The 21,389-nt window shown below is 38.6% G+C and overlaps 1 protein-coding gene across 1 annotated transcript in view; it reads right to left on the reverse strand.

Moving 5' to 3' along the window:
• GUCY1A2 (guanylate cyclase 1 soluble subunit alpha 2) overlaps nt 1-21,389 on the reverse strand; it is a 340,686-nt gene that overhangs the window by 145,001 nt on the left and 174,296 nt on the right. The window contains exon 5 of the mRNA XM_027578896.2: nt 4,055-4,540. Coding sequence (XP_027434697.2) covers nt 4,055-4,540 — 486 coding nt within the window. The remainder of the gene's footprint in view (nt 1-4,054; nt 4,541-21,389) is intronic.

Here is a 21,389-nt window from a genome sequence, read left to right on the forward strand (position 1 = left end):
TGACAGCCTAATTATAGTTACCAATCATGCAACATAGTTTTAAAACCAGTTCCACTTTTTCTTTTTATTATTTTATCTTTGTCTAGGTAACAGCCCAGACTTGTGAAAATATTATAGGCTTTTAGAATCAGATAGAATCAGCCGTAGTTCAAATACTGATTTATGAGTCACACTGTCTGGATTATTTAACCTTTCTCAATGGACATAATGAAACAACCCCAATGTTAATCATGGGAGATTAAGTGAGATGATATTTCATTCTTTCGTCATCAGCACTGGGTGCACTGCATACGCATACGAAAACGCACAGAGAGTCACATATGCACACTCCAGTAGGTCCAGACGCACCTGGCTGAGAGCTAACAAGGACAGCTCCCAAGGACATTCACTCCTACACACCAGCTGCTATTCTAAGCACCGTGCCTCGATCAGCTCATTGAAATACAACAGAACTCCGGGGTGGGGACATTTAGTATCTTAACTTTACAGGGGACACAAATGGAGAAATTGCAGTTTAAAAAGTCTTTAAAGGTGTAAAGAAGAGATGTCTAAGGAATGCATTTGAGATAGCACTGGGGTGCAGTACCCTTGGCTCAATAGAATAAGAGGAGCATGAAGGGCTCACTAACCCTTCTTGCTTCTCCCTTATTTCTAACTAATGGTCTTGCCAGAGGCAAAAATATAAAATAAGGCAAAACCCTCATTAGGTTGCTTCAGTAGCCAATGCCATCATCATCGTCATCATCATTATCATTATCTATATGCCAATAAAAAGAAATTTAGAATTGCCGGTTCTTTGTTCATCCCTGATACCCTATAAAACCTAAAGCACAAAATATACAGCACACTCTTTATGTTGACTTTTTACTAAATATTTGCTTTTCTAATTATAAGAGGATCAAAATTATAACCCATGCTTCCTTCAATTTACCTAGCTTTTACTTAGTATTCATACACCTGTAACATCTTGGCAGCCAAGCATTGTAAAGGCTTTAATTTTCCCCAAGCCTGAAATAGGCACGGTAAAATCTATAGCTTTCTCCTACAACTCCTTCTGTATATAAGGTGTATTTCTCATTACGGCCTAATTTAGCTGGAATTATAATCTATCTCTGCATCATCTTCCCTAATGATAGGTAAACACGGAATAATAAGATGATCAAGAAAAGGCCAACCATCAATTTGGAAAGTGGAGTCTCACTGGGCAGGAACAGACTTTAAATGACCCCTGGGGGGCACTCTCTCTAGGTTTTTCTTGGCATTCAGTTCCACCTGGTTTCCTTTCACATTTCTAACATAAAAGTGGGCTCCACCGTATTTTTCCCTTCAGTATGATTATTCCACAAATATTTTAAATGTACTTTAAGTCCAGCAAGTACTTATGAAATCAGCAGGTGTAGGGTCCTTTAAAAATTCTACTTTGGAATTTTTTTTTCAATAGCCATTAAAAATCTAGCAGATAGCTCATGGTATAAAAGAGCACTGTATAAATTTTCTGAAAAATAAGCTAGTCTATTTATGATGATTAGAAATCTCAAATTAGGCATGTAAGAGGATATCTAATTTATATTCCTCCTAATGCATTTCCTATAAGGTACATTGTTTTATCCTATGCAAGGGTAATATTCTCTCTTTATTTTGTCTTTCCCTCTCTCTGGCCATGTCATCAACACTCCTGCCTCAGCACATAACGTGTTTCCTTGTCTGGACCCTAAACTCAACACCCATAAACCTGAATAAACATGAAAGTTGCCTCAGATACCTATTCAAGACACAGACACCAGCATCAAAGGGATGTTAAAAACACCTGGCCTTGAAATTGTATTACTTTATACATTTATTGCTGAAATTTCATAAGCAAGTTCTGTTTAACAGAATTTGTGAACCAGGAATGTTTTGTTTATACATGAAGGATGCAAAGCCAGTCTTTATCGGGGAAATTGTAAATCCATTTTATAAGTTAAAACTGGCTGATAGTTATGTATCACTATATGGAACTGTCCGTGGGGTAAAAAACATATAGAAAAAATCTGAGGATCCTGCAGGATATTGCCATGCATTTTGTGTGTGTGTGTGGGGGGGGGGGGTCCTAGCTTATCTCAAGGGAAAGGAAACTTGATGTCTGTGAAATCCATATTTTTAAACCTTGAAGCTGTTGTTGTATCCTCAGAAAACACCACATTTCTTCTTTTCTCAAAACCTGATGCGTATATTTAACTTACGGATTCCCTTGCTTTTCCAAGGAAGACTCTATTTATCTGCTTATCACTCTCATTCAGTTGTAAGAGTTCAGGGCCAGAACAACATGACTACTTTAGGCCAAGAAAGCTAACACAGCAAATCAGGGGTTCATAGAGGAAGGGGATTGGTCGTCGCTGAGATTAGTGCAGTAGAGTCCCAGCCTGGAGAAAGGAACGCACTGGCAAATTCAGGCCAATCCCTCTACTTCCTGGAAATGACTGAGTGTAACAGTGACAAACTTATTGTAGTGTCTCTCTGGTTTAGATCAGACTTTTGGCTACCTCTATCATAAATTATATAACAATAAATTATAAGAAAGTTGAAGGTAATTTATAAGAACTCATTTTGTACAAGGTAAATCCCTCCCATATACCACACAGTGAATGTTCACCCCTCCGAAGGGACTCCCTAAAATATTTAGCACCGGCTGCATGTTATACATAATGGAACTACAGAACATGTTTCTCTAAAGGAAAGACACCTTAATGAAAACACCCTCTGGGATAATAAGATGAAACTACAATGTTTCTTTCCAAGTCTTCTTATGTGTAGATCATACTATAACACGAAGGAGCAGTCTAAATGGATTAGTAAAGAGAAAATAAAAGCCTACGGTTCACTACTGTTTATACTAAAAGCACTTTCTGTCCTTTATATAAAAAAAAACCCATGTACCCCAACATTGTGTAATCCATGTGAAATTACGAAAAGTTACAGAGTAATTCATTAGGTAGATATGGGGCTGAATCACTCAAGAGACTGCTCTGATTTTAGTAAGAAATTCATTAGGAGTTCAACAAATCAGACCCAAAAAATGGTGATGGGTAACTATTTTCAAAGTTCTTCCACTATTTAGCTCGGAAAATTAAAGTGCTTCCACTAAAAACCACCGGTCATTTGGTAATAGCTAGAATACGTACCTTATTTGACAATGCAGTGCAAAAACACTGATTAATCATCATTTAACTGATAATGCAATGCATATTTTAACATAACTTATTTCTTCTTATTAATTGTCAAAACAAAATTCTTAGTTTATATTGGAATCCTGTTCTCTAAGAAAGACTAATTATGTTGTGAAAAGTTGCCTAGAGCTCAGCAATTTAATTCTGTAATAATAATGAACTTGAAGAATTAGCTCTACAGCCTTTTGCCTTAGCGAGCAATATTATGATTCACTTACCTATAGTATGTCAATACTATAAACTGACTCATAATGGAAATTTACTCATTAAACAGAAATACCTATATTCTAAAATTTCTAGAGATTTCCATCATTTACTACCAAGTTTAATTAAAAAAAAAAACTGCATGCTAGCAATTTAAGATAATTTATGATTAAAAAATATTTGTGGATGTTGCTGGAGTGGTGGGGGGTGGGAGGGATGGGGTGGCTGGGTGATGGACATCGGGGAGGGTATGTGCTATGGTGAGGGTGAGCGCTGTGAACTGTGTAAGACTGATAAATCACAGACCTGTACCTCTGAAACAAGTAATACATTATATGTTAATAAATATATATATATATACACACATATATATAAAATATTTGTGGGGGTGCCTGAGTGGCTCAGTCAGTTAAGCGTCTGCCTTCGGCTCAGGTCAGGAACCCAGGGTCCTGGGATCAGGTCCCACGTCGGGCTCCCTGCTCTGCGGAGAGCCTGCTTCTCCCTCTCCCTCTGCCTGCCTCTCTGCCTACTTGTGCTTTCTCTCTATCTCTCTGTCAAAGAAATAAATAAAGTCTTAAAAAAAAATCTTTAAAAAACAAATAAATAAATAAAATATTTGTGGATGAGTAACTAAACTCCTTTACCTTATAAATATCCAAAAATCCACACTGGTGGTCAAACCTGGTGTACAGTTCGTTCAGCATGCTGATCACCTGCATGGGGGTGCACTGGGCACAGATGGCTGTGAAGCCAACGATGTCCGAGAAGAGCATGGTGACGTCGTCAAACTTCCTGGCCTGAACGGGCTGCCCTTGCCACAAGAGCTGGGCGACGTCACCGGGGAAAATAGAATACAGAAGATCGACTGTCTTCTTTTTTTCTTCTTCCAGGGCCTGGTGAGTTCTTTCCAAAGTTGCCTTCAATTTATCCATTCTCTTTTTCAAGCCGTCCTGGGCCTTCGCCTGCTCACCAACCAGAATGACATCCCGGGTGGCGTCATGGATCGGGATGTCCGAGAGATGCAGCCCTCGGCCCATGAGCTCGTCCAGCTTGTCCACGCATGGAGAGCCCAGGAATAAGATGGAATTCGACTCCGGGACATGGATCATCTGTCCTTTGACTTCCATCACCTGCAGAAGGAACACGAAATTGTAATCCGTGCTCTTCTTCGCATAGTAGGTTCACAAAAGAGTTAACTCACTATCTGACGGGGAGGAGAAGAAAGGTACCATGAGCTATGCTGAATTTCCGCATCAGTAGAAGCAAATCTCAGTATGGTTCACCGCCCATGTAAAATTCACCGTTCTGAACGGAAATCTTTGTTACCATGCCCCACTTGGCCACTTTTTAAAGACGATGAAACGAAGAGTGAGATCAAGAGAAATGAACCTGGGAAACATGTTTTATTCAAAATGAAATTACACTCAGGCACAGCACGAAACGGGCTCATGAGTCAGTTTAACACCTTTCAGCCTGCTTAATAATAAAATTAGGACAAATCCATCTGTCAAAACAACTATAGTCAACTGTCATTAAAATAACACTCAGGAAAAAAAGTCCAGAAGATTAAAATAAATCAAAATAATTGTTTGGCCTTACGTAAGTCATTTTTCAAGCAGTTTGTAGACCTTTGAACATACAGTTCTTGCACTGACTAGGGAACGATTCACTTAATCTTAAAAATAAAAATGTAAACGAGACGTGATAAGTCAGTATTATCAGGAAGCAACTATCAGTCAAAGGGCATGTTCACCATAAGCTGAAAATAAACCCCCAAGTCAGACTGGAACTAAAGGAACTCAGGTAAGAAGATAAAGAATCTGAAGAGGGTCTCTCCTTTCTGTGCTCTTTAACTGGAGAACTTGGGGGACTGATGTTTCGTGTTTTCCCTTAGGGAACAGATTGATGCTATCTCAGCTCGGAGCCCTACGAGGCCCTCCAAGGCAAGGAGCAGCCGCAGGAAAGGAAGTGCACTTAGGATGTGTCTACACAAATACAGTTATCTGGGTCAGAGTAGGGTATCTCAGCACATCTGGAGAGGAGAGTGGGTGGAATGACCTAGAAAGGACAGCCTCGAGCTGACCAGCCAAGACCGCACATCCGTTTAACCTAAGTCATCTTCCACTGCCAAGTGGAATGTGCTCAATAAATTTATTTTCCTCTATTCTTTTTTTTCAAAAAAAATGTTTTAAAGATTTTATTTATTTGTCAGAGAGAGAGAGAGAGAGAGCAGGAGAACACAAGCAGGGGGAGTGGCAGGCAGAGGGAGAAGCAGACTCCCCACTGAGCAAGGAGCCCGATGTGGGACTCGATCCCAGGACCCTGAGCCGAAAGCAGATACTTAACCAACTGAGCCCCCCAGGCGCCCCACATTTGGGTTTTGAAGCCTACATCTATCTTGTACTTCATTCCCCCTTCACCACTCACTAAGATCCAGTACAGGCAAGGAAATAAAATTGAGTCCTTGCTTGATGCTATAATTTTTACGAAATGAAATGTTCGCTTCATCTTATGTGAAGTTTCTCCTAGTATTTCCTCCTCTGGTACATAATACTCTCATTTGTTCATTGAAGTATTTGTTTTCTCTTCACTCACACTGCTCTGGGTGATAAGCATAGATTCCCCTTCTCCGAGACACCAAAGGATGGTGGTGGGGGCCAGAGAACAGTGTGCAGAAGACACTTCCAGTTCCCACCCCACCGCACCCTCCGCAAGGTGGACTGCCAAGCCTGCAGACTATGGTCTGACTGCAGACAGAAATCATCGTTCTGAGAAGAATTTCCAGGTTGTGTCCTACCTGCCTAGAATGCTTTTTTGGGGAAGGGTACTGTTAATGATACACACTTTCCCACTGTTGGGATGGTGAAGGTGTCATAAGGAAGACACAAAATGTACAACATTGTAGCTAAAAACTGAGCATATTCAACTTATTCTTAAGATTTAAGGTAAAAGCAAACCTCTGATGCTCAGGGATTTAGACTTGTGTGTGGTCTCTCTCTCTTTCTCTCCTCCCCCCTTTTCTAGTTATTCTCTTTTTCTTCACCATCTAGCTTTCTTCTCCCTTCTGTTCTGGGGACTTACACTTCCCTCCAGCATCCTCTCTCCACTCAGTCTTCGTCTCTTCTGCTGCCCGTCTCCCCCTCCCCCCAGGCACTCCCTCCCCCTTCCCTCCTTTCCTCAATGCCTTTCTCTTTGCTTCTCCTTCCGAAGGATCAACCTCCATGTGTCCCATCACAAATGGACCCTCTTCTTTTCTCCCTTTGCCTCCATCTCTCTCTTTATGTCAAATGTGGAATCAGCCTATGTGTATATGCACTAATAACATTATGTATTATTTGCTATATGTAATAAATAATAGTGTTTTCATTTAACTTACAAAGAAGCTGAGTCGAATATCTAATTTTCCTATCTCAAAAATATAAAACATAAATAGGTTCATGATCTATATGTGGCCATTAGTTGGTTTGGTTTTTTGTTGTTGTTGTTTTGTTTTGTTTTTTGAAATCTCTGAATCAGCAGAGCCTGAGAGAGGAAAAAGTAACTGCTTACCTCCTACACCACAGAATAACAACTCATAAAGAACCCCAATGTACACAGGAAATAACTTCCTTTTTTATATTTTTCATCAGTGAATTTTTCCCATATTTAATAAATGGGCAAATGCAACTGGAGTATTTGTGTCTCTATCATAAATCCATTTTTACTTTAATTGGTAATAACATAAATTATTCCTCCTGATTTGCTTCTGTTCCATTATAATTATAAATTCAGGAATTCACCATGATCCTCACTTGTTCATCTAGCAATGTGCAAAACTATTATAGAAACTATATATTCTTATGCAGAAGAAGATTTGTAGAAAACTGCAATAAATGGAAACATCTGTTTTTACTGCATCTCAAATTATATTAAAATTTAAATGAAAGAGCATAATGCCTAAGAAAAACAGTTTTTAAAATCTATCAGAGTTCAAAAACTGGTAAGCATCATAAAAAGGAGTATTTGGGCAAAAGGGTTAAAAGTCATCCTTTTACAAAGTTTGGTGATCAGGTTCTATTAAACCAGGTGGATTATTTTTATTTTTATGCATAGATAGCTCTATAAAAATATTTACCACTATAAATAATAATTAATTGAAAACTAAATATGTCTGGATCATATAATTGTACATTCTTGTATTTCTGCATATCCTGAACATGGATTGACAAACCCATGCTCCCATGGAGACTCAAGTCTCGCCAAGATAATCATTGGTGGCATGGTTATGTACAATGGTTAGCAAAGAGGATTTGTAAAAAGTCCGACTTGGATTTGAATTCCAGCTCTCTTGACACTTACATGGGCAAACTGACTCAGTTACTTCTACTTTCAAAGCTTTGGTTTATCTCTAAACTGGAGACGAAATGATAATGATGTTGATGAGGATGTGCACCTAGCTAATTCATCACATCTGCTGAGTGCTTGCCACCAGCTAGGTACTATGCTGACTTAACAGAAATGTTGTTATTAAATTTTACTTTACCCTATACTGTCCTCATTTTTTAGATGAGATTTAGGGAAGTAAGAGACTTGTTCAGAATGCACAGGCTAATAAACAGCAGGATCAGCATTTAAACCCAAGTTGGATGGACTCCAGAGGATGTGCTCTTAACCACTGAAGAAGCAGGATGGGTAAGGGTGTTGGGCGGGGGCCGAGGGGGCAGTAATAATTCTACATGCAAACCAATGTGATAGCAAAATACCCTTAATGAGATATTCACAACAGGCAGCAGAAAAGACAGAAGTTGCTGCTCTTGATGCAGATTTAAATAGCTACCTGCATGCCTCTCCACATCAGTGTAGTGGAAGAGTCACTTCGAGATGTGATTTTGGATATTTCAGATCTTTAGGATATAACTTAAGCAAGCAGAAGCAGAATGATACATCCCTGGTGTCCAGGTGGGCCTCTGAGAATGTTCCCACGGAGTAACATTCACTTTGAAGAATTAGATCCAGAAGGAAAAAAAAAAAATAGAAAGAAACAACACTAGCAGACACATGGGAAGCCTGAGAAACTTGTCTGTCCTCACAGTGCTGAGATTCTCCTGCTCTCAGGGCCCCTCCTGAGGCACCACATGGCTGGAGCCACCAGGAATAAGGATCTCGCCGCCAGAGCCCCGTCAAGAAGTACTCATTTCCCCCATGCTTGGAAAAAACCTCCTCTTTTGCATAAAGGTACCGGGGCACCTCTCCTCTGGGAGCTCATTCTTCCCTCTCAAGCAGCATTAACAAGAGCCAGTGGAAGCCCCAGATGCATTAAATGAACCCAACAGATGAAAAGAGCACCATGTAAGCTCTGAAAATTAGTCATTGCAGCCACTGCCCACGGCAGTAGGCCAGGACCCGCATACCAGACCTAAACAGAGCGACCGCTTGTGAAAATAAAAACTGCAACAGGCTCTCCTATCTTCTAACATAACAGCCAAACTGTCCAGGCTGCAACAGGAAGCCACGCATCATAATATGAACCAGGAAAATCACATCCTGAATGAGAAAAGGCAATCAATCCGTGCTAATGCTGAAATGGATGAGATACTGGAATTATCTGTCAAGAATTTTAAGGAACCCATCATAAAATGTTTCGACAAGCAATTACAAATTCTTTTGAGGAGAACAAAAAACTAGAAAATCTTAGTAAAGCAATAGAAGATACAAAAATAACCAAGTGTTGATCACAGAGCTGAAAAATGCCACGAAAATAGAAAATTGGCTGGGTGGGCTCAAAATGAGAGTAGACATGATGGGACAGAATCAGTGAATTTGAGGATAGTTTGAGAGAACTTACTCAGTCTGAACAGAGAGAGGAAACAGACTAAAAATAAATAATAAAAATAAAGAGAGCCTCAGAGACCTGCAGAACAACAACAACAGAAATCCAGCCTCACATCATGGCAGTCCCAGGAGGAAAGAAGAAAGACTGAAAAAGTATTTGGAAACATAATGGCTGGAAAGTCTCTAATTTGATGAACAATCTAAATCCACAGGTTCCACGAGCTATGTGAACCTCAGACAGGATAACTGAAAAGAAACCCACTTTAACTCTCACCCTAATTAAACTTCTGAAAACTAAATTCAAAGAAAATATCTTGAAAACGGCCAGAGAGAAAGAATGCATTACTTGCAGAAAACACTAATTTGAATGTAAGTGGGTTTCTCATCTGGAACTACAGAGGCCAGAAGAAAGGAGCACGCTTTTTTGAATATCAAAAGAAAAGAAGTGTCCATGTGAATTCCACATCTGGGGAAACCATTCTTGAAGAACCTAGGGAAAACAAACCCATATGCAGCTGAAGAAAAACTCAAAGTCTGTGTCCTAACAGACTTACCCTTAAAGAATGGCCAAAGAAAAATTTTCAAACAGAAAGATATTAAGAGAAGGAATCTTAGAGCATCAGGAAGGAAAAACAACAACAACAGCAACAAAGACTAGAAATATGGGTAATTACCAGAGAGTATCCTTCTCCTGAGTTGTCTAAATTATACATAATGATTGAAACAAAAATTATTAACACCATCTGCACTCATCCCAAGTGTCCTTATAAGAGAAACGCAGGGAGATTGCACACACACACACACACACACACACACACGCACGCACACGCACACACACATGCACACCACGAGGATCTGGAGGCAGAAACACAGGGAGAAACGTCACTACAAGCCAAGAAACACCAAGGCGAGCCAGCAGCAGGAAGACTCAAGGAATAGATTCTCTCCCAAACCCTCTGGAAACACCATGGCCCCACCCACACTGTGATTTCAGACTCCAACCTTCAGGACGGTGTAAGAATAAATTTCTGTTGTTTCACATTCCCAAGTTTGTGGGAATTGGTTACAGTAACCATGAGAAACTACTACATATTGAAACAACAAAATGAGCCAATAGGATGTTACTGACAGATACAGGATGATCCACCTAACAGCAATACGGTACCCATTTTTTTTTTTTTTCCCAAGAACTCATGGAGCATACTCTAAGCCAGACCGTATCCTGGGCCACATAAAAAAGCAACCCACCACAACACTCAGGTCATGATCTCAGGATGCTGAGATCAAGCCCTGCATCAGGCTCCGTGCTCACCAGATTGTCTGCTTGAGATTCTTTCCCTCTCCCTCTGCCCCATCCCCGCTCACACATGCTCTCTAAATTAATTAACTAAATCTTTAAAAAAAAAAATTTTTGTTTTAAATTGAAAGTATATATAATATGTTTTACACCGAATAAAAGTAGAAATCAATCACCATAAGACATATTTGCTGTGGCCCAAAGTGGAAATAATCCAGATGTATTTTAGTGGGTAAATGGTTAAACTAACATGGAATATTATTTAGGAATATAAAGAATATTCTACTGAGATAAGCAAAATTATGGATTAATCTGTAGGGAATTATACTAAGTGAAAAACTGCTCAGTTGATAAAATGGCAGAGTTTTCGTTTTCCTGCTTTGCTTATTTTTATCATTCACTTGTTTGTGTTTTGATTCTTAAGACTATAATTATCCAGAGAAATAAAGTGTTTTGAAATAAAACCAATTTTCTCCCGGGGGGCTATTGGTTTTTCCAAATTCCAACCTACTATCTGCATTTATAATAGCTATAATTTTTAAAAACTGCAAAATTTGTTTTGATTTTCTCTGACAAGAATCCTTCATTATTCTTCCTTAAAGAGGCAATATGAAAATTCTTTTTTTTTTAAAGATTTTATTTATTTATTTGACAGAGAGAGAGACAGCAAGAGAGAGAACACAAGCAGGGGAAGTGGGAGAGGGAGAAGCAGGCTCCCCGCTGAGCAGGGAGCCCGATGCGGGGTTCGATCCCAGGACCCTGGGATCATGACCTGAGCCGAAGGCAGACGCTTAACAACTGAGCCACCCAGGCGCCCCTGGAAATTCTTAAGTACACTAAATATAAAAGAAATTAAAAGCATTCACTTATTTATGTATTCATCTGTTTTACAAATATTTACTTAATATCTACGACCTATCAGTAGTATGCTACTTTAAATATGCAGGAATTTAAGCAGAACATCTTTGCCGTTTTAATGAATTAAACAGCAAATTTAATAGTAAAGTATATATATCTGGGGGAATATTAACATCTGAAGCTAATTATGATACTTATTCTGTAGACTGAAATGAGACGCAATAAAATCCATACTGTTTCTTGATGAAATCAGCAAAAAAAACAAACAAACAAAAAAACATAACCCTCCAGAAGATTTTATCTTAGAATAGAAATGCTTAGCATTGGAATGCTTGCTTTTCCCCCCAGTGTGTTTGTATTTACTTTCATTGCTATTCTGGCAATCTCAAACTTCATTCTACAAATGGATTTGAATTCTGTTTTGATAGATAAGCCAGTAAACCACATAACAAAGTCGATTTAATGTTCCACGATTAGATGCCACTTTTCTTTTTAAATCACAGCAGGATTCATATAATATTTAAAGGAAATAGGTTTATGCTTCATAGTTGAAAGAAGTGCATCAGCAAATGTTTTGGTATTCTGTTGTGCAAATTTTCCAAATGTAAAAGGCTTATGTTCTGCTTTTAGATTCTTCATTTTTTTTATTTAACAATTTCACACGATGTGGGGAATATGAAATTGATACACGGTTTTGAAGACCTAGCGAGCAGAGATTGCCTTTTCTCCCAAAGAGCGCAAATGATTTTATTTTTTCATCACATTCACACAATCAGTAAAGCACACACATTCAAGGAAGAGCACTGAGTCCTCCCTCCTTTAACACCACAGGGAGCCTCACCTCTGGGGCACCTCCGTCACCACCCTGCCACTTACACATCCCATGGAGATTTGGATAACATTTCTATATAATGAGCTGATGAAACTACACTTCCAAAAGCTGTAGTAAATTTTTGGAACCACCACTAAAATATTCTGCCAAGAGGGGAAATTCTATACCCTCTTCAAGGAAACAGTACAAAAATAAACCTGCACAAAGCACTACCTCATTGTTAAGTATGAAGGAAGACTCCTCATAGTAACAGAGTACAAATAATTAATAAGAATCTGGATTATAAAAAATATTAGCCATTCTCACCCAGCCCATTTAATATGAGAATATCCTGATAAGGCCTCAGAAGAAAAAAACAAAACAAAACCCTAACTTCCAATTATCCAATTCTATGTTATTTATGTGTATGTGGGCATTATGTTAAAATATTTGTTCTCCCATACCTCACTTCGTTCTTGTGAATCAGAGGTCAAATGAAAGATCAAGGGTGGCTATTTTTAGTAACAGAAATAGCGTTTTGCATTTTGACTCAATTGCATTAAACATTTAAAAGAAATAACTAGGGTTTGCACTTAGATTCAGGTTGGCAAAACCCACTGTACATACTGAGAATCGGGGCTGTTGGAAAAGCAGAATTAAGGATATTGGTGTACAGAAGGAATTTCCTAATGGCATAACCAGGCAGCTGCTCAGTATAGGGCATATACAATGGCAAAACACATATGGACAGCTGCAGAATCTAGTTTTTGTACAGAGGATGGAAACCTTTATATAGAGGATTACAATCCAGGAGATCTTTCTGAAATGATGAAAAGAGGATGACCAAAGAACTAAACTTTAAGTTTTACTTGATTTTCATTAAACTAAAAGGCACATAGCCACATAAGGCTACTTGCTAATGTGTTGGACTCCATGGCGCTGAAGTAAAATTCATGGCTCTGATATTCAGTCCATCACTTGGTCCACATATCATTTTTCATTTCCTTGTGGGTAAAAAATGAATTGGTATTTGGGTCACAGAGATGTTTTTGCTTTTAACAATGTCACATAGAAGGTTTGAGAATGTATTACATATAGGAACTCTACTCAGTACTAAAGATAGAATTGAGTTTAAGAGAATCAAGGTCTCTACCTTCAAGGAGCTTATACTCTAACAGACGAGACATATATTTAAAAAAAGAAAGAAAGAGGAGAGAATGGACAGGTTATGGAGAGCTAAGGGACCCTCCTGCTGCAGAACAAGTTGCTCGTGATGAAAACATCCTATTGAGGCAGGGGTGATCTTCTAATTTATTTGGGACAACCAAATAAAAACAAAGGAAACAAGTAAGCCAACAAAAAAATTGGGATGTTGAGCAGGATCCCTGAGAGGAGCAGAGAGAAGCCAGGCTGCCCTGAGAGCCAAGATGAGAGGGCACTTCTCTGGGGACTCTGAGACCTGGGACATGTGCATGGTTAGGGAGCCTGGTTACACACTTGGAGCTGAAGCTCCACCCTCAGAGAAGGCTGCAGTGGTCCTCAGTCACAGGCAACTAACCCTTCCCCAACTTAGTCTCCAGATTCTTGATATGAATAAGCTTGAGCAATGGGCAAAAGCATGGAAAAAATGAACACAAGATTTAGATCTCCAGGATTGTCAGGTTCAGAACCTAGAGCTACAACATATGTATAAGTGAGGATACAAACACAAAGAAACGCAAGCCCCTAGAGCCTGTAAGCAATGAGCAAGCAGTTAAAAACCTGGCAGAGGTCATAATGAGAATGAGAACAGCATTTACCCCAAACCATTGTAATGACACAAAAAGTCCTATACACCATGTTGAGCATAATATCTGGTACAAATTAGCCTTCAATAACTGTTAGGCAACCTCACTGTGGATTCTGATCCTGCCTCAAAGGTCCTGAATCAGAACACCCAGTTGTTGGGCTCAGAAATGGATTTTTTTTTTTTTTACAAGACCTACATGTGATTCTGGAAATTGGCTAGACTTGGGAACTACTGTCTCAAATGTCATCTTGTCCAATCCATCCATCTCATACAAGTAAATGAAGAAAAGGATGCCTGGGGAGGACAGCTTGCATGCGGGTGCCAGGCATGTTGGTAAAAGGGCAAGGACTCAAACCAGACCTCTCCACATACACAGACTCACTATGTATAGTTCAGTATCGGAAGACGTGTTCTCAATAGAGCAGAAAGGAACATGAAGTTCAGGGATCGCTCAGAACTAGGGCATCAACGAGCCCATAAATACATTAATCAAAGGTGAATCCCGAAACTGTTTCAACAACCACTCTAGACAGTATTTGTTGTGACAACTTTATGAATGACATCCCTCCATTTTTGTGGAACCATTAAAGATGTGAAGGGGGTCCCTTACATTTTTTTTCCTATTGGCACACCACTGCATTTTATAAGAAGAATGTTTTGTTATCCAGTTTAGAGATTTGAGTTTTCCGGGTGTATCCTTCACGTTTGCCAAGGGGCTGCTTGACAAAGCCTTTTTGTGACCCAGTAAAATCTCTTAATTATCCCTTGGAATTGTACAAGTTCCAAAATGTTTCTACAGACACTGCTGCATTTTGCTCTCTGACATTGGAAGGAGCACACAATCAAGGTTACTATAATTAGGGAAGCAGAGACCAGGGATGCCTGAGTTCAGAGATCACACAGTAAGTTATTTAGGAGCCCTAACAGGAGCCTGGACTGCCTGACCAAGGCATAGTGTGGAGCGGTGGATGAAAGGAATGAGAGCTTTGAAACTAAAAATGATAGTTTAGAGCCTAATTCCACCACTTGCTGGCTGAGTAACCATAGACAGATCACATGGCCCCTAGGGGCCATAGCAACCTCATCTGTAAGACTGGAATAATAACAATTCTAATGGCATAGCATTAGGGTGAAGTTTAAATTAGGTAATATGCATAAAAAGCCTAGCCTAGTACCCACAGATGCATGCACTCAGTGATTATTATATTATTGTTACTCTTGTTATTAAGCATTATGACAATGGTAATGATGATGGGGCTGGCTAGAGACACACCACAAATAAGAAATGATAATGCGATTATGTTGAAGAAATTATGATGAGAATACATTTTATGAAGCTATACTGAATAGGCATGGGAGATGGGTTATAAATACATCCCTTTATTCACTGCAGCATTTTCAGTAACAGTAAAAAAAAAAAAAATAGTAAACAACTTAAATGTAACAGATTTCTACTTAAATGAGGTATGTCCGATTAATTAAAAAAAAAAGTTTCACAAATCATACAAAATGCTACCATAATTAAAATATCACAATGAAGGCTGACTTTGCACTGGCAAAATTTCTCAGACACACATAATCAGTATTTGTCTTTGTAAACACCGCCAGGAACATGAACAATGTATAAGAATTCCTTGTCAAGATAATAGCACTCAACTGAAGAAGCCTGCCTTGGAGGCCGTTTATGACAGTGAAAAGCACAGGTGTTGGCATATGGCAAGGGAAGTGCTCCAAGGTGAATGAAGGCAAATTCAAAAGCCCAGAGAAGAGAGGGCATAGCACACTGAGGGCACTCAACAAGGTCCGGACTGATTAAAACAGAGAGCAAAAGGGTCTAGTCAGGTTAAGGCCATGCAAGTGAGTCATGACCACTGGGATGTGAGCCTAGCCATGTGACTCTCCAGCCATCCATCTCCTCTCCCCTCTGTAACCACGGAGGACACATGTCCAAGACGGTGGAATAAGGAGGAGCCTGGGTTTCGAAGTCTCTCTTGCAACCCTGCTGCTCAGATACCTAACCAGCCCCCACAACTATGATGGGAGCAAGAAATCAATCTTCACTGTGTCAAGGGAGTGGGATTTGAAGATTGTCACAGCATTATTTACCTTGACTAATGCACCACGTCTTGGTAAAAGATCAATTTCCCCCATCTCCATCACACACTTGAGAAAGGGTCTAGAGTTATACCACCTCCATTCTACAACCTTGGAGAAAAGAGTCCATCATGGCAACCTGATTTTATTCACTATCATTCTAGTTAATATCACTCCCTCTCTAAGGTTCCCTGCCATCAGTGAATTACAAGAAGAGTCCTGGGATTAACACATAGTTCAATCTGTAATTCTGAATCTAAAGCTTTGCATAAAGGACTAACATATGGTTGGTTTTATGCTTACCCAACATGAATCATAACTTGCTATCAATTTTTTATCTCTTTGGAACTAGATTACATGTGTATCTTTCATTCCAGTAAGATGATATCAAAGCCTTTCAAGTATATAATAAATAACTGAAATGAGTTCTTAGATCTAATGTTTAAAGGATACAAATTAATACATTGTTTGGGAGATATTGAGAGGATAGTTCCTTGAAAAAAATCTCTAGGGCAAACTATGGATTGGAGATTTTATTCCTTTGTTGTTTATTTTTAAATTTAAAATTATCCTCTGATTTGATTTTACAGTTACCCAGTTAATATGGGCGAGTGTAAGAATGGAGATGGAAGACAGCTCAGTGATGTACCCAAGGTCTGTGGCTATAAGGAAACAGAGGTGGGACTAGAACATGGATGCCCTTGTCTTGGGCACGCCTCCTCCGTGCATCTCTCACTATCACCAAAACAAGACTTCAAAAAATTGTGTGTTTCCATGTGTGTGGGAAACCCTCAGGAAAATCTCCTATTCGAGGCCCAAGAATCTCTGCATGGTCATGTAAAGTTTGTTCAAAAGTTCTTCTTCTCTGGGGAAGTAGATGGCATGACCAAAATGTGACTCCACATCTTTAAAATGACAATAATGGACGAACCTCTGTAATAGGATTGCTATTTGGATACATACTGGCTAATATTTACAAATTATCTAGAATAGTCACTGGCATATAATAGACATTATATATTCATTAAATAAAAACCTCCTGGTTCATAATAGGCTATCAGCAGTTCTTGAACCCTTTTGCTTGTCATCTCCTAGTGTCCAACAAACTGTGAAGCTTTAATTATAATGAATTACTGATTGCCTTGGTTGGTGAGGGCTACCGTAACACAGTACTGCAAATGTGAGTTCCTTGAACAACAAAAGTTGAATGTCTCAGTGTTCTGAAAGCCAGAAGTCCAAGAACAAGCCCTGCTACTCTAAATGCCCTCTCCTGGCTTCTGGGGGAGCCTTGGCTTACGGCAGCATGACCCTCATCTTCAAGTGGTGTTCTCCTTCCCTGTGTGTATGTCCATCTCTGTGTCCAAACTTTTCTGTGTTTATAAGGACATCAGTCATACTGGATTAAAGCTGTCCTAATGACCTCATTTTAACTAAATTACTTCTGTAAAGACTCTATCTCTAAATATGGTCACATTCTGAGGTACTATGGGCAAGGCCTCTAACACCTCTTGTTTGGAGGACACAATTTAACCCAGAACACCAGCTTCCTAAACGATCTGCTCACCTGACCATGGGAGTGTTCCAGCCAAGACACATCAGACCAGGTTCTAAGGTTCATTAGCAAAGTGCTCAGAACCAGTAAATCCATCTACCCGTCGTTATTTTAGCCCCGCCATACTCGATTCCTCTTGCAATGTCTACTGTTCTCCCCAGCCCTTACCATCCTCCCATACCATCTCCCTACTCTTCTCTGTTTATGTCTGTCCTGAGAATAGAAAGGAAGATCTCTAAGTCTAGAGACTTCTAATTGTACCTTCCTGTGTTTTCTATCATATGGAATAGTACGTGCCATATAGTGGGCAACCTACAAATATTAATAAAATTATTAAATAGCTATGCAAGGAATCATGCATAAATGGATAAAGATTTTATTACCTAATGGAAGAATGCACATATGACATCTCTGGCCTGACTTCACAGATCTCAGATTTCTTAGTGGACCAACTCCCTCTTTTCCCTTCCTCTGAACATTCTAAAGCATATTAAAATAAGGCAAATAGAAATCTTAAGAAGAGTTATCCACTAGTAGTCTCCTAGTCTCCCAGTGGCCTAGTTATTCTTCTGCAGAACAAGAAGATTTCAAATATTTTATTAATACAATATTTTGGGTAATATCTAAAAGGCACAAACTAGCAAGAACTGGTATACATAACAAAACTGGATAAATTAAAATGCCAAATTAGTGTTTGTTTGTTCTAAAATATTCCTGTTTGTCTTATTTATATTGACGAAACTATTTTGGTAATTCCCATATTGCTACTGGGCTACAATGATCTATCATTCAGCTTCCAGGAGCAGGCCAATTTTCAGGCTCTAAAAGAGTATCTTGAGAAGAAAAAAAAAAGTAGATCCTGTACAAAACATAATTTTTATAGCATTGCTGAGCTTTAAATAGGTGAAGTAAAGCTCCAAGGGGCCTCAGCAAAAATAAAAGCCCTCATCTTGAGCTAAAATTTTAACCGTGAGCTACACATGCAAACTAAAGAAGGAGTAGCTTGAGGGTAAACGCCAACATCAGCACCAACTTCTGGAGATGTAGCTTTCCATTAGCAGCGGGAATGGGGAGGTGAACCTGAGATGCTTGGATTATACCAGAGACCCTCAAAGGGTTTCAAATGGTCCCAGTCTGCAGTCCCTGTGGAAACACACAAACCGTCTCTCGTACGGAACACACACTGCATTCAGGCTCCAAGTTCTTCTTCACAATAGAATAATGTCAAACAGAAGATCACAGTCAACAATCACAAAATGTTCCGGGAAACTACCACTAGAAATGAGACTTGGAAGAAATGAAAAAAAAAAAAAAAATAGATTCAGACCACCCAGGACATCAGATACTAAGGTCTCAGACGTAGTATTACAAAACATGTATGAAATGTTTAAAGAAATAAAGGGTAACATCACAAACATGCAGTGAGAGATGACCAAAACTGACTAGGAAGGTTCAAAAAAGAAGAAAATATAAGGTTTATAATTGAAAAATGTAATGGTTGAAATATAAATAAAACCAAAGGGCAGATGTGTTAAAGAGAGTATAAGATGCCACCCCCCAAAAATTGGTGAACTAGAATCTGAATATAGATCTGAAAATCCTGTGACAATGTCACATAGAGAGACACAAAGGTAGGAAATATGGAAGACAGATCAAGTGATATATAAGAAAAAAATGTGAAAAATCTAACCTAATTCTAACCAGAGTACCTGGGAGAGAGAATAGAGAAAAAAAAAGTAAAGGTAATATTTGTAGCACTAATGATTGTGAATCTTCCTGAACGAATGAAGTGTATCAACCCACATCACCAAGGCCAATATCCAGGAAAAAGAAATAGGTGGAAATCCAGAACTAGACACTTACACATTACAATGAAACTGCAGGATACCCAGCTTTGACAAAGATCATAAGAGTAAACAGAAAAGATCACCTGCAAATGACAGACTGACAACACACAGCCACATTAGGAGCCAGAGACAATCTAATAATATTTCAAATGGACTGGGAACACTAACTGTCATCCCAGAATGGTGCACTCAGAAAAAACTAAATTTTAAAAATGCTAAAGAGATAAACATAAGTCAACAGATTTACGAACAACAAACACACACGCACACATAATATATATTATTGGAGGGAAAAAAAAAGGAAAACAAACCCAGAAGGATGGTCTACGATGGAAAAACAGATGGTAAACACAAAGGAGGTAAGTCTAAAAAAATATTGTCTATGAAATAGGACACGAAATGTTTATAGAAATTGTAGTATGTTACTTTTTTTTATTATGTTATGTTAATCACCATACATAACATCATTAGTTTTTGGTGTTAGTGTTCCATGATTCATTGTTTGTAGTATGCTACTTTTTCTACAAGCAACCAAGATGTTGTTTTGTTTTTTTTTTTCTCCTTACTGGATATGCTTAAGAAATAATGATGTAATGGAAAATGTTTTATAGACCATATAGAGATAATAAAGAAAAGTAAATCATTATGAATGAGAAAAGTAGAGTGAAAAATAAGGGCATGTAAATTTATAATCACTGCTACCTTACAATTCTTTCTTTCTTGTAAAAGAAATAGTATATAAATAAATAATCCCCAGGGCATTCTCAGTTTCTTCCTAAGAAACCTACCTCTGTTATTTCTTTGAATAGTTAAGTTTTGTTTGCCTGTTGCAGAACATGCAATCTAGACACTATTCCAAGCCTTCTCAAGATCCAATCTTATGGCATACTTTGCATCCTTACTTCCACTATGCTCCTGACAAAACCAAACCACTCTGTTCTAAGCACATATGCTATGCTAATACTTTATTCATAGACAGAAATGTGCTTTTCTCCAATACTACCATAGCTCAGTCCTATCCTTTCTGAGAGAGGCTTTCCAAATGTCACTTCCTTTAAGAAATCATTCCTGACCTCCAATCCTACCTTCTCAGGTAGAAACAACCTCTCTTACCTCAGAAGCAGCATGGTTTTGCTCAAGCTTCTCTTTTGGGACTTAGCTCATTCTCTCTTACAATGACTCTTCACATCTCATCTCCCTATTAAACTCTATGCTTGTTGAAAACAAGATCTATTTAAGAGTAAATTTTAAAAATAGAACCTAGCATGGGACTTTACATAGAGCAGGGTTTCAATATTTGTGGAATGAATAAACACGTGAATGTATGAAATGGAAAACATCTCCAAAACAAGTAAAATTTCACAAACAATATGAGAGATCAATCACTTGTAAACTATATAGACTGTGTATATACATTTATAATTATATAACCATATTTATATTTAGCAAATAACTAATGGGTCAATAAGATTCCATCTTTATAAACAAAGACCCTGAGAAAATGGTGTAATCTATTATAAACTACGTATTAGAGAAATTCCACATTTGGCAAGATCAGAGCCTATTATTATTATATACAGCTTCTCCTGTGCTCTTCATGATGTGAAAAACATCTACTTTAAAATAATTTAAAATGAGCTACTGAATCCATAAGGCTTGAAAAACATGACACCGTAAACTGGTTAAGAAATCATTCCTTCTGTGGAGAAACTGAGACCATCATACATTGCTAGTGGGAATGTGAAATGATGTAGCCACCATGGAAAACAACTGGGCAGTTTTCCAAATGCTTAGTAGAGTGACTTATGACCAGTGATTCTACTCCTAGGCATAGACCCAAGAGAACAGAAAACATGTCTACACAAAAACCTGTACACAAATGTTCACAGCAGCATTATTAATCATAGTCAAAAAGTGGAA

The sequence above is a fragment of the Zalophus californianus genome, chromosome 11, assembly GCF_009762305.2.
Source record: "Zalophus californianus isolate mZalCal1 chromosome 11, mZalCal1.pri.v2, whole genome shotgun sequence".
NCBI lineage: Eukaryota > Metazoa > Chordata > Mammalia > Carnivora > Otariidae > Zalophus > Zalophus californianus.